The sequence below is a fragment of the Aplidium turbinatum genome, chromosome 16 (assembly GCF_918807975.1).
Source record: "Aplidium turbinatum chromosome 16, kaAplTurb1.1, whole genome shotgun sequence".
In the NCBI taxonomy this organism is placed as follows: Eukaryota; Metazoa; Chordata; class Ascidiacea; order Aplousobranchia; family Polyclinidae; genus Aplidium; species Aplidium turbinatum.
In genome coordinates, this window is record NC_137487.1 from 2,873,949 (window position 1) to 2,888,012 (window position 14,064).

The window sequence follows — 14,064 nt, forward strand, 5'->3', positions numbered from 1 at the left end:
CTACATGTTAAGAATACCATGAGAATCAAGATATCAACAGAATCAAGGTACACGAAATCAAGAGTGACCCAACTTTCAAACCACTCAGTATGATAAAAAAATTCGTTTTCTAATCCAGAAGTATTTGGTTGTTAGTAATAATTCATGCAAAGACGCCCTTTTTGTGCGCCTAATACCCGTTAGTTGCCAAAATTTAATAGGCCCCCACATTATTTGGCTGTTGCCACGTTGGGAAGGCCAGTAGTATAGACCGCCATGTCCAATAAAAATTACTCACATTTTGTTCAGTTTTAGCCGATAATCTTTCATGACGAGGTCACAGGGTTTATTAGCAAGCAACTTGGATGTTTGTCTTGTCTTGATTGTTTCATTATTCTTAAAATAACGTCATTCAATTCGGTTACTTTAAATCGCTTGTTTATGGTTTTGTGTAGTTTATAATATATTGCAATGCTTGCCTTACATCAGCGTGAAAAATCGTTCAAAGAAGTGGACGAATGATTGCAATTGTGCAGTCAGTTGTTGAAATTACTCACTTGTGCAGAGCACCTGTTTTAACATTTTATTGCTTTTTAGCAAAGTGTTATTCTACCATGAATTAAAACATGGCGTCGGTCTGGTTCACAAGTGATTATGTTTTTCATTGCCTCCAGTAGGCTAGGCATGGCTGCTAAGTCTTGAGGTCTCTTTGTACTAAGATGTACGATGAAGAGGCTTGCGCCAGGTGAATGAAAATTTAGTAAGGACGAGATCCAACCAGGAACGGTATGCCAAGAAGGCTTAAGTGACCTGCCAAAGACACAGCCGTATGCTCTTGAGCGGTGTCGAACAGGCGCCCTTTCGAGCATCGTGCTAGGGCTCTCACCACTGGGCTATGCAGCTGACTTGAGTCTTGAGCTGATGACGATGTAAACCCTCCGCTTCAAAAGCTCACTAATTTGAATTATTCCTATTTTTACAGGTGCAAGTGTTGACTAAGATGAATGTTGGTATTTTCTTTGCGATTTTACTCATTTCAATGACTGCTTACGCAACCACCATTGGAAATTCAGATGAAGTCTATCTTGCTGTGAAACGTATTTCTAATGATGCAGTAATCACCCAAGGACGTCCTGGGAAGCAAGGAGTGGCGGGACCTATCGGACCTGCTGGAGCAAAGGGAGAGAAAGGACAAAGGAGATGTTGGAATATGTACTTGTGATCTTTCTGAAGTGACTGAGCTAAAACAACGGATTAAAGCACTTGAAGGTATTTGTTTACCATCTAAAACCCACAATGACATCTCATATTGGGACATGTTATAAATATTATTTTTTAAATTTTGTCACAAAAAAACTGTCTGAAACACACATTCAAAAAGTATTTAAAAACAGCTTGTGTTTGGCTAGGCATAGTGCGATTTTTGAGAAATATCAATTCCTTTTCAATGATGTTAACTGATTGAAATAATTACTTTACTTATAATCGATCTAAACCTTTATTTTTTCAGAACGGTCTTCCTTTGATGAAGGCTGGTTTACACCTGGAAATGGTTATCAATATATTGCAACAGTATCAACACAGTCCTGGCATGACAGCCGAAAGTTGTGTCAAAGTATGGGCGGAGATTTAGCTACTGCAGGAATGAGAAACTACCATACACGATTGTAAGCGTGAAAAAATATTTTTCAAATATAAACGTTTCTTTGCACAAACTATCCTCGTTATTCCGTAAGTTGTAGTTGAGGTCACTAAATAGATGATGATAATGATGATTATGTGCCTGATCTGATACAGACGTTGGCGATCATGGTCTTCCAAACTTCTCTGTCATTTGCCATTCGTATAAAATCGTTCGTTTTGACTGTTGTGTTTGTGGCCCATTGATTCAAGCTGTTTAAATAAGTTAATCTTTGTCGACCTCTGCTTGTTTTTCCCTGCATCATCCCCAATAGTGCCAATTTTTCCAAATCTCCATGTTTGTGAATATGGCCTACAAATTGCATCTGGTGCCATTCTAACTGTTGTTATGAATCTCCTTTCTGCATTTACCAATTTCATAACTTCGTCATTACTCTTCTTTTCTGTCCAAGATATCCTCAACATCTTTCTGAGAAACCACATCTCAGCAGGCTCTAGCATTTTCTTCATATCTTTACTTATTGTCCAGCATTCACATCCGTATGTTAGAATTGATTCTACACATGCTTTTAAAACTTTAATTTTGGTCTTTATTGTCATGTTGCGATTCCTGAAGACTGTGCTCATTTTACTAAATGTAACCTTTGCAATAGCGATTCTCTTTTTAATTTCAGTGTCACTTTTGCCATCGGAAGTTATAATGTATCCAAGATATTTAAATTTATCAACTTGTTTCACTGTAACACCATTGAGTGTATTTGGTACAGTCATGCATTCTGTTTTTCTTGAATTTAACTCTAAACCAGAGGTGACGAACCTGCGGCCCGTCAAAGAATTTTGTGCGTCCCGCAAAACAATTTGACAATCGCTCATGCATTAAAGCATTAAAGACTAAAGACATCTCAAAGCTGTCAGATGTCACTAAGTATTTAAACGACTTAAATGTACAACTTCAAGGGCCAGATCAACTGTTGCACTCGATGTTTTGCAAGTTCACATCTTTCATGTCAATGCTGAGCCTTTGGGGAAATCAGTTGAAAGAAACAGTTGCACGCATTTTCCCACGTTGAAAAAACACAATCCACAACTTCATGAACTCAATACGCTTTGGAATGTTCAAGTCTTTTGGAAAGTTTTAATGTTAGATTTCAGGATATCAAAAGCAAAGAACTGGAGCTTGATGTCTTTTCTATCCTCTTCAATGTTACACCTGCTTCTCCACCCTATGAGTTCCAACTCGAACGCTAAAAGCAATGTATGTGAACAAGCCGTTGCTTGAATTTTGTCGTGTGTGTTTATCAAAGAAAGAGTTTCCAAGCTTGAGAGCTCACGTTCTCAAATGGTAATCTGTTTTCGGCAGGACGTACCTATGCGAACAGTTCTTTCTAAAATGCACCATGGCCACCATGGCCACCTCCACAACCTTGAGGTGGCCATGAATGCACTTTACAAAAAGTCGTTACAGGTCGAGGCTGACAGATGAAAATCTTAGTATGCAGTTGAGAGTTGCCACATCGTCTGTTCGACGTAATATTGAATGCTTAGTCAAGCAAAAAACTTTCCAAAAATCCCACTAAGCAAAAAAGTTCAATGCTTCAATGTTATTTTTTAATATTTTATGCTTCAATGCTTCATTAGATAGCTTCATCTGTATGATTCGCATGGGCTTTTGTTTGTTGTTTGAAAAAGAAATTTCATTAATTGATTTGTTGTTTTGGACCATAGTGGTCGAAACTTTTAGTCAACTCGAGCAAAATGGATAGAGCCAAAAAAAGAAGAAATCATAGGATGCTCATATGAAAGCAGACGCTTCGAAAATTAAACTGTCTTCATTATCAGTGCAAGTACTTTTGCTCTATTCTTTTTGCTCAAGTTGATTTGTTTTTTTACTGTTGTATGTTTCGATTCTGCGTAAGATACTTTCAACTGTGTGGGTTTTATTGCTTTCATCTGCCGTTTGTTACTTTTCATGAATGATATCTTGAGTCCCTTCTAAACGATTTAAAAGTTGTGTGGCCCGATAACTCATGTGTAATTGACAAAGTGGCCCGCGACCGCAAAAAGGTTTGTCACCCCTGCTCTAAACCCACTGCTTTGCTCTTACTGACAACAGAATTTATTAAGTCCTGTAGCCTAGATCAGGGCTTCCCAAACTTTTTTGCTCGCGACCCCTTTTAATCTCCTAAAATTTTTCGCGACCCCTTACCATTACAATGACGAACAATGCGAAATATACGTTTGTGATATTTATTGAAAAGCTTAGCTTAGCCTTAGATCAAACGAAAACTAAAAACAAATTACCGGTACTCAGTTCAGTTTGTTTTTATTTTTTGTTTATTTCTGACCATCACAACGAAGCCTATGGGCAGCCTAATGGAAACAAAACAAAAAAAGAAAACACATTTATTCAGTGTGATGAGTGTGACTGTTTTCTGCCACAAAGCAAGTCCAGTCGTGGCTCAGTGTTTGTTAATGCAGGTCTCAAGGCGGTTTCGATGTTGCTTAGGCTGGAACGGTACCCGAAGTGAAAACATTTCAGACAAATCATTTTGAAATTTTGTTTTCCAGATGTTCAATTTTTTGCTGAACGCATCAATTTTAGATTTCAATGCAAAATATTGATATTTTCTCCTGGGAGGAACAAGAACAAATTAAATTCGTTTAGTTTTCAAGCAAATCTGACATTTGGCATAATTCCAAAAGCTATAATGCGAAAATAGTGGACCAAGACTGAATTTCATTCTGTTGGAAAAATCATGATTTCAGTTCTCAACGTTAATTGGCTAGCCATTTTAAAGCTTGACTTTTGAAATCCACCTCACTTCACGATGCAGTAAAAGAGTTTCTCCGATTCCGTTTCACCTAATAATTTTTCAAAAATACGGGCAGCCTATTGAGTGCGCGACTCTTAAGTCTTAATAAAGTTAATAACTGTCACAGCATCTCGCACAGAAGTGCTAATATGCAGTAGCCTACCTTGTGCAAATTAGTATACTTTCTGCGACCCCTGAAGTTCGTTACGCGACCCCTTGAGGTTCGCGACCCCCAGTTTGGGAAGCCCTGGCCTAGATTGTTTGCTGATTCTGCTATCACGCTAAATAGAACAACTCTGATTGAATTGTATGAGATATTAATCTGCCGTCGGACTTGGTTTTATGAAGTATTTTAAAAATTGTATATTATTGCGTATTATATTAGGCCTATATTTTATTACTTTTTATTGCTTTATAAAAACTATAGACTATGTGCCCTGTATCTACATTCTACAAGGTGTGCACGCACAAACTCTACGACTAAACGTATCTTGTCACGTGTTGCGGGAGTTTGCCGTCATCAAATTTCTATTCGGTGCCGTAGGTTATGGATTAGTGCATCTTCATTATATTCGATGCTTAGTTGCAACCCAATATGTTCAGCATCATAGCTCGTGCCATTCAATACGGGGAAGCGACATGGATCGGTTTGAATGACATCACAAATGAAGGAAGCTTCCTTTGGGTCGATGGGGTGACTGGAACTGCCGAAAACATCCATTGGCACCCCGAAGAGCCAAACAACAATGGAGGTGATGGAGATTGCGTAGAAATATGGGGATCACACAAAGTATACCTATCCAATGATAGGCCTTGTACGCAGTCATGACACGTACTGTGCGAGAAGAAGCTGGGTTAACATGAAATTTTAAATCTCAAGTTTGAATGTTTTGTTGCATACAAGTACCGCAGACAAACTGAGCTTTCCCGTTGTAGTTTTCAGCATAAAGACTAAAAATATACTACGCATAAACATACCAGAAATCTTATATCATTACGTTTTTGGCTACTTTCTCATGCAATCTCTAAAAACTACAAGCTGGGTTTTTACTAACGAGCGACTTTTATGAAACACTCTTTTTGAATAATTGAACTTATTTTCACGTTGTGTACACAGATTAAAAGATTAGAATAAATCATGTCGATTGTTTTAATTTGTGCTTTTGTGTTTTTGATAAGTGCTTTTGAAAGTGCTTTTGATAACAGCAAATGCTTTGATATATTTTGCAACAGCAAAGCGTTTTAGTTGTGATTTTTGCTTACAAGCTGCAACTTCTTGTCTAACCTTTCTCACAAAATGTTTATCAAGATGTTGCACAACGTTGGTTTAACGTTTCAATATAACATCATAGCCAGTCACTAGGATATGCTTTTACTGAAGGATGTTTAATGAGTTTCCACGAGGAAGCAACAACCCACGCATTCCATGGAAAACTTTCCTTGCTTTGTTTGTGTTTTACTCATTTCCTTGTATCAGTCCTTTTACATCATTGCAAACACTTTCTTCACTTTCGACAAAACCAAAGTAAATTCTTGAATAAAGTTTTTACTTTGTTCGACTTCAATCAAAATAGCAATTTGAGCGATGTGTTGTTTTTGTCTCATTGCGCGCACCTTCCTCTACTGTGTCATAATAATCAATTGTATAGCGCGTGAGCTGATTAAATCAAAATTCAAAATGTGTAATATTTTACAGAGCAGGTTAGAGTTTGAACTACCCATTTTTAGACGTCTTCATTTTCATTTTACCTTAAAGTTGTGTCAAATGTAGCAAAACCTATTGTCTTTATATAAACATGCGTTAACGTTAAGTCGATCTTTCCGTTTATTCAACAATAAATACGTTGTTGTGTGGAGCCCAATGTTCCGGTTTGAAAGTGCCACAATTAAACTATTTCATATTGCCATGGTTACCGATGCAGCTGTGTTGGTTTCGACTAAAACTTCTTTGTTTTGATGTCACTTCAAATAAATTTAAGTCTGCAATCGAATACCTTTCGTTAGTGGGTATTGCTCGAGAGGGTGTGGCATCAATGCCCCAACATGGTAATGATGTTAACCTTTTATGCATCATTGGAATATTGCAAATCTGGCTGTTAGCACAGCGTCCTGTCAGTAGGCCTAATGACATTAATAAAAAATATCTTTCTCTTGGCCATGTTTTCATCGAGAAAACCTTACGTGAACTAGGATTTACAGGCATAAAATATTCTAGCTTGGTCTAGGCAAGCTACTACAGTTGAAAAGTTAATTCTCAGTAGACTAATGTTGAACTCATGTAGCCTATGTAAAGTTTTATTGAGCCTAAGATGGTCAGGACTCAGGAGAGTTTTCAAAATAGAGTGATATCGGTCAAAAGTCAACTTGGCTGGCTAAATTTAACAACTTTGTTTTGTGAGTTTATATTAAAAAATAAACTACTAAGTTATTTTGCTGGTGAAATTACTGCTTTCCAGAGGTCTGTATTGGTGGAATGACACGGCAGATAAGACGCTCCCTTTCCAACTATGCAAACCTGGTTCGATTCCCGGGTTAAGCTGGTTGTTAAAAAACAACGCTCACCTCTACCCAAGGTGTAATAAATTTGAGCGCAGTAGTTACTGAAGGAAGGAAGGCCGAGAGAAAGGAACTGGCCACCCTACTCTCGTTAGTGCCGATGGCTGAGTATTATGAGAACCTTATCTTTTCATCCCGCTTTGTTTGGATTCAATTTGGTAGTAAATTTTACCTTAGAGATATTGCAGTTTCTGATATCAAATAAAGAGATAAAACTTGTCATTGGAGCACGATTTGTAGGCTACGAAACAATGTTCTTCCGTAGGCCTTATGTGGTGACATTACTCAGTGCATTAAGCTCAACTTGTAATGAAAACCACAATTAAATATTTCAAATTGCATGATCAACCTCATCAGGATTCTGACATTACTCGGTGCATTAACTAAGCTAGAATGCTAGATGATATTACTGCAGAAATGGAAGCTGTTATTATGGTATTCAGTTTCTTTCATTCACAAAAAAATGTAAAAATGACAGATTTTGTTGCCTGGGCAATAACTGACCCAGGGAAGAGGTATTTTGTCATGTATCACCCGATCGGAAAAAAAAGTGCAATGATTTTTTTGTTCGTTAATTTCTTTGAACCGCTTCGCTTGTCTAGTCATCACATTGACCTAGCTGACGATAAGAAACAAGCATTTCCATTAAATAACTGATCTATGCGGAGAAAGAAGAAATTTAGTCATGTAGGCTACACCCCTAAAAAGTGAATAAAAATGACATCATTCCTTTGTGAATGAAAAATAATGCTCGATCAACTAGATAAATTACATTAAAGTTAAGCAATTAAGTTAACTCAGTGCTAATAAACGGAAGAGGCGATGTAGGCTATATCTTGTAGGCTACTGTATAATATAACCGAAGATGGACACGTTTGTCTTGGAAATTTTCGAAATGTTTCTGGTATGTAAAAGTGATAAAAAGTACAAACAAATAGCCTAATTGTAAGCTTTGCACCGTTAGCGCCTGACTTTACGAACCAAAAAACTGCAAAAATCAAGTTGCACTGGTTCGACTCTCGAGGTGTGCGCTTGATCAACGCATTTAAAGGACTGCTCGGTATACAGCGCAACCAGTGGATGGAATAGTTTACTGACGAAAATACTTTAACAGTCGGCAACTTCACTCTGGCAACCTCGGTGACCAGGCCTATATATGCGGTTCAAAGCCTTTACAAGTAGGTTGTGTGTAACTGCCAATATCAACCTATCAAAAAGTTTTCCAAGTCCGAGGATAATCATTTTCATAATCACTAAGTTGTATTGCAAAATCATTGCAAATAATATCAAACAGAAACTGATACCGCTTTTAAAAGAAAAAAAAGCTAAGTTACAATGGTAGGCTATATGGCAGGGGTCACCAAGTAGCGGCCCGCGGAAAGTATCAACGTACAAGTAGGCCTATGACCAAAAATACTTTTCTTGAGGAGTTAAACAGCATGAAAGCTAAAAATACTTTCCGGAAAGCATATTGTCGCTTTGCATACGATTCCACCGACCGACCAATCATATTGTAGTTCTATGTGGGGGTCGTTTAAAGTTGTTCCAATGCGATGTCCAGCCACACTCTCCCAGTGGTTGATTAAAACGTCTGTTTTCGAATTTCGAAAAAGTCTGTCAGCATAGGGTTGCTTATTTTAAGTTTGTAAATGTCCTGTAAACACTAGTGTGCAAACTGTGCATTTCACCGTTATTGGGTCAAGCAGTGTTCCTTTATGCAAGTTTTTGTTGGCAAAATAGGTCGGTTTGCCAACTCAATTTATAATAAATTGGAAAAATATTATATAAATTTAAAGACTTTTTCTAGTATTATGAAAATATTTAGCTTATAGTAGGCTACTGCAAAATGTTGTTAATCAACAATTCTTGCTATGCTAATAAGCCCCGCAAGTGATATTTGTTTAATAATCAAGGAAAGACGGTTTTATAGACTCTCAAAAAAAAGATGAAAAACCAACTCATTGCTTTTGTAGAGGGAACACTGTTCATGAGTTACGATAGAAACGTTTTTCGGTGATTTCCACAAGCGTTTGTTTCATGGTGCCTGGTTTCTTTCTCCCTGTTATTGGAGCCTATTTTTCGCTGATATGTTTGCAGGTCACTATTGTTGCCTGTATTGCGATGTGTCAAACATTTCCATGTTTACTGAAACTGTTAATGGCAAGATATCTTTTGTGAAGCGAAGTGGTAACACCACTCTTGCTTGGCGATGAATATATTGATGAAACCGCTCGCCTCGCTATAAGTGCGCAAAACAAGTGGCCTCGTTTATTAGACAATGTTAAAGAAGTCAAAAGTGTTGTTAAAGGAGTTTGGCCTGGCAATAGTGCTGTTCGACTAATTTTGTTGCTGCGGTATTCTAAGATAAATAGTAACAACAACATTTAACGCTGGATACTGGGTACGAAATGAGTTCTTTTCTATCATAAGAGTCAACCTACCTAAAATTTTATTAGTGCGGCCCGCCACAGCTCTCTTAAGTGCCAAAGTAGCCCGCATGCAAAAAAGGTTGGTGACCCCTGGTATATGGCATATTGCAGGCTATATCGTGTGTCCGAAGTATTCCCCAAGATATTCAAATTATGAATAAAAAATAAAACCGTAAACTTTTCACCGAGTTTGCTCATTAAAGCAACCAATAACCCTTAGGAAAGGAAAGATCTATGATCAAGAATCGAAAGTGAATTGAGTAGAAAAAACGAAAGTGAGCTTTCTGAAGTTTTTCTCAGTTTGAAGCATTGGTCTACATCAGAATTGGATCAATTCACTATTTTCAGTGCAATTATAATGCAATCACAATTGCACTATCAAAATTTTTAATTAAATTACGATTAACATTGCATTAAAATTTTTAATTTTCTGAAATCTTTCCGTCGCCGTAAGATATAAATTTGTTTGTATTTAATTTTCAATCAAAACAGCGATCAAAAAGATAAAAATTGTCAAGATATTCTTTGAGGCAAGTTCCGACCATCTATTGATTCTTTGCTTGTACGGACCTCACCTTCGCGCTTCACATTCCTTCTTAGAACTATTCGTTCTTGAAAACTATATTAGTTCCATTGTTTTTACGGACCACCTACTTTCAGCACCACACAAGGACACCGAACAAGTCATTGATTATATTACACGACGTGCTAAGAAATATAAATAAGCAATGAATAAGAATATTCTCAATATCCCAATATACAATCCAAATACTTTTTATTGTTTTAGTTGGGCTAGACTATATAAGGTCGTCTTTGTTTGCATTTGCCACCAGCTTGTTTGTTGCTTGTGGAAACAATGCAAACGATCCCAATCGGTTTATTGCTGATGTGATAATCTGAACATTTACATACACGCATGATGATTTACACAATTTCACACGCAAAAAGTACTTAACAGTTTGAGTACGCGAAGTCGTCTGACAGCAAATATACTTCCAATGTCTTGTGATAATCAGTTGTCCCTTGCAGTTGCATTGATTTGGTTTAAATACTAGAATTGAAGTTCAATCCTTCTCCTTCAAAGACGGAGCCCGATCTTTTGGTACCAGAGAAATCAGTCCCAGTAAAGTTGGAAGCTCTAAAGTCACATCCTTGAAATGTAGATCCGCTGAAATCAGCTCCAGAAAAGTCAGATTCACGAAATGAAGAACCGATGAAAGTGCATCCTGAAAAATCTGTTTCAATGAAAATTCCATTTCTGAAATTCGATCCTTGAAGTGTAGATCCGCTGAAATCGGCTCCAGAAAAGTCAGATTCACGAAATGAAGAACCGACGAAAGTGCACCCTGAAACATCTATTTCAATAAAAATTCCATTTCTGAAATTCGATCCTCGAATTGTTGATCCACTGAAGTGTGCTCTTGAAAATCGGGAGTTTCGAAATGACGACCCTGAGAACTTGCCTCCAGAAAAATCAGATTCAGAAAATTCCGAAGCTCTCAACGCGCTTCCAATAAAATTCCCTCCTCTGACATCGGCACTACTGAAGTCTCCCCTGAGAATATTCGAACCATGGATGTTGATACCTCGTAAGTCTGCTCCATTAAATCGTTCATCGACTAGACTTTTACCTATAATATCTACCCCTCTTCTTTCCTGATTAGCATAAGCTGAAATACACAAAATAAGTTCAAACTAACAGCATCATAAATGCGTAGGATATTTAGGCTAAATGTATAGTATCACAGATCAGATAGAGAAATCTTTGAAATGCAATACTTGAACATAATGCAATGCATTCAAAAACGCTTACGCAGTATAAGCTACCCCCAATAAATAGACTTATAAAGTTTGCAGTCAATTTAGTTTAGTCAATTTAGTACTCTGCTGTACGGTAGTGAGTCCTGGACCACTTACGCCAGACAAGAAAACCGCCTTGAAAGCTTTCACCTTCGTTGCTTGAGGCGCATTCTTGGTATTTCCTGGAAGGACAGAATACCCAACACCACTGTTTTGGAACGTTCTTGCTCCCTGAGCATACACCTTCTCCTCTGCCAGCGACGTCTACGCTGGTTGGGGCATGTATCCAGAATGAAGGATGGGCGCATTCCAAAGGACATTCTGTACAGTGAACTTGCCACAGGGAAACGCCCAGTAGGACGACCCGCACTGCGTTACAGAGACGTTTGCAAACGAGACCTGAAGCAGACTGACATAGACCCTGCCAGCTGGGAACTGATCGCAGCAAATCGCAACAGATGGCGCTACGAAGTCAGTGCGGGTCTAGCAAAGGGTCAGTCGAGGCGGAGGAAGCAACTAGAGAAAAGAAGACAAAGAAGAAAAGAGAGACAACAGCCTCAGAACTCCTCTGATTTCATATGTTCAAACTGTGGACGAGACTGCCACGCCAGGATTGGACTTCAGAGCCATATGAGAAGCTGCCGTACCCAGAGTGCTACCATCATCTAAAAAGATGGAAGGATGCCTACTACTACTACTACAATTTAGTTTCAGTAGATTATTATTGAAATCAATTATATCTTACATTCTTTTCCACTTCCATAGGACGCAATGCTCACGAGAACGATTAGAATTGTCATGAAAGTCATTTTGTCAGATGTCTGTTTTTTCAAAACAATTTTTCACAATACACAAGTTTGCTGGCACAATCTGCACAGATATGTTGGTGAGTACAACTTAAACAAAACAGAACCCAGTGCGCAGAAACTAAACTGATTGCACCATTTGCAAACGTTTTTAACTTGCTGTGTCATCTACACCTGCTGTGTTTCGTGTGGCATGCAAATCTTTGCAATGTTTGATAGCCTACCTTGAATAACAATTAATTAAAAATAGCCTATGACATGCATTGAAACTCAATGGTATTGCAAGCATGGCTACCTAAAGATTACGGCCTGATTTGTCACATTTTGCGGAAATTTTCAGATTTTGCTAACTTTGGGCGAATGTTTAAACAGTTTTTTCTAAAAATTCTATTTTTACGCTTTCTGTATTGTTTTCCCCAGATGACACAATAGGTTTTAACATCCTCACATGCTGAAAAACAAAGAAAATTTGATTTCGAAGATTTTAGTCAGACTGTTAATTTTTCAATAACAGTCTGATTTAGCGTTTTTCAACTTACTTTTTCTCATTTGCTATTGCTTCCCCGAGGCAATAAAAGGCTTTTATATCATTAGGAAACAGCAAAAAGTAAAAAAATCTCAGAAAATGTCAGTCAAACACTTGCAGTAGCTGTAATCAAAATCTGCAAAATGTGACAAATCAGGCCGCATCTCCAGGTGGTCATGTTGCAAGATATTATTTTGTGTTTCTGTCATTTTTTATCGCTATTGAGAACAACAGCAAATTTCACTAATTGCTTTGGCTAAAAGTTATATCTTTTACTTTTCTGTTAATATTCTTGAAACCGAAAAACTAAGTTTTTTTTTTCCATAAACAAAGTTTTAACAATGATCATTAATTCGCAACATCAAAGTGGGTGGAAGTCAACATATCGCTCAGAAACACCAACACCACTCTTGCAAAATCAATACTAGGTGGGAAATGGGCAATATAGTTACAACCACTAGGCCTAACTGAGCAACGGCGTGCTAATAAGCGTGCTAATGTTCTTAGCGTCAAATTTTTAGCTCAGATATCACTTTCGCCATGAATGTACATTTCTCAAATATTTTAAATTCTCTTTTTAAAATTATTGTTTGTGAATTCAAACGAGTTCCACTTTTTTCCAACCTTAGTTAAATCTTGCTCAGTTTCTAATTTTCAAGCGCATACCTTTCGATAAGCTAATTTGTTCAAGAAAACATTCTATTTTTACATTGCTTTAACGTTGCTAGACATTAACGTTTCGCTTAGATTTAAAAGATGTATCTCACATATCGCTTAAAGTTGAAATGTTCGAGTGTGAACAACTCAAGTTTGAAATGGAATAAAATAAACAACCAAGTTTACAGCGGTGTGGCCACCTCCAGTTGTACATGAGCGAATACAATGCAACTTGTATTTGGATTGACTTACAAAATTTGCATCTTTTGCGATTTTTACCACATATGTAGGCGATGCTACTGAATAAAGATGTAAGCTTCCGAGAATTGTACAAACTATTCTTGACACAAGTTCATTATTAGTTTCTTGTGAAAAGGCACAAGCGGCCATCTCTTATGTAAACTGTAGTTTGTTTCAAAAAAATAGCCAAAATTGGACATCTTTCATTTTTTCAGTTAGCACAATTTTCCGCTGGCAAACTTTTCTTTGTCAATAACTGAACTGAATGGCATACGTTTCCATCTCGTGTCGCTTTTATAGGTTCGTGTCAAACTTTTTTTCTTTGATGATTTCCATAAGTGATTGCTTCTTCATTTAGCAATGCGTTGTTTTTAAACTTTTTAGATTACCGAGTGCGGTACTTTTCTCCAGCATATGACGTAATTTTTCACTTGCTCAGTCAATGACATCACGTGTAAAGTTTCAGAATTGCAAGAGTTGTCAAGAAAGTTTGAAATGTAACTTCATGATTGCAGTACGAATCGTAGATGATTGGCGAAACAGTTTAACGCTGTGCTGCACGAATAGGTAAATATGAACTTGGCCACCAAAGTGACAACAAACAAGAACAAATATAT

The 14,064-nt window shown here is 37.4% G+C and overlaps 2 protein-coding genes across 2 annotated transcripts; one reads left to right on the plus strand and one right to left on the minus strand.

The window, feature by feature from the left end:
- The first annotated feature begins 698 nt into the window (after window positions 1-698).
- On the plus strand, window positions 699-5,262 carry LOC145785856 (perlucin-like protein). The gene is made up of 4 exons (XM_082597564.1): window positions 699-724; window positions 1,100-1,248; window positions 1,490-1,646; window positions 5,037-5,262. Exons 1-4 carry the CDS (start codon window positions 699-701, stop codon window positions 5,260-5,262), a joined length of 558 nt encoding a protein of 185 aa, XP_082453690.1.
- Window positions 5,263-10,025: 4,763 nt separating this feature from the next.
- Window positions 10,026-12,090, minus strand: LOC145785859 (uncharacterized). The gene is made up of 2 exons (XM_082597568.1): window positions 11,964-12,090; window positions 10,026-11,088 (listed from the first exon to the last, which is right to left on the minus strand). The coding sequence occupies exons 1-2, from the start codon at window positions 12,025-12,027 to the stop codon at window positions 10,463-10,465; spliced, it is 690 nt and encodes a 229-aa protein (XP_082453694.1). The 5' UTR covers window positions 12,028-12,090; the 3' UTR covers window positions 10,026-10,462.
- Between the last annotated feature and the right edge of the window lie 1,974 nt (window positions 12,091-14,064).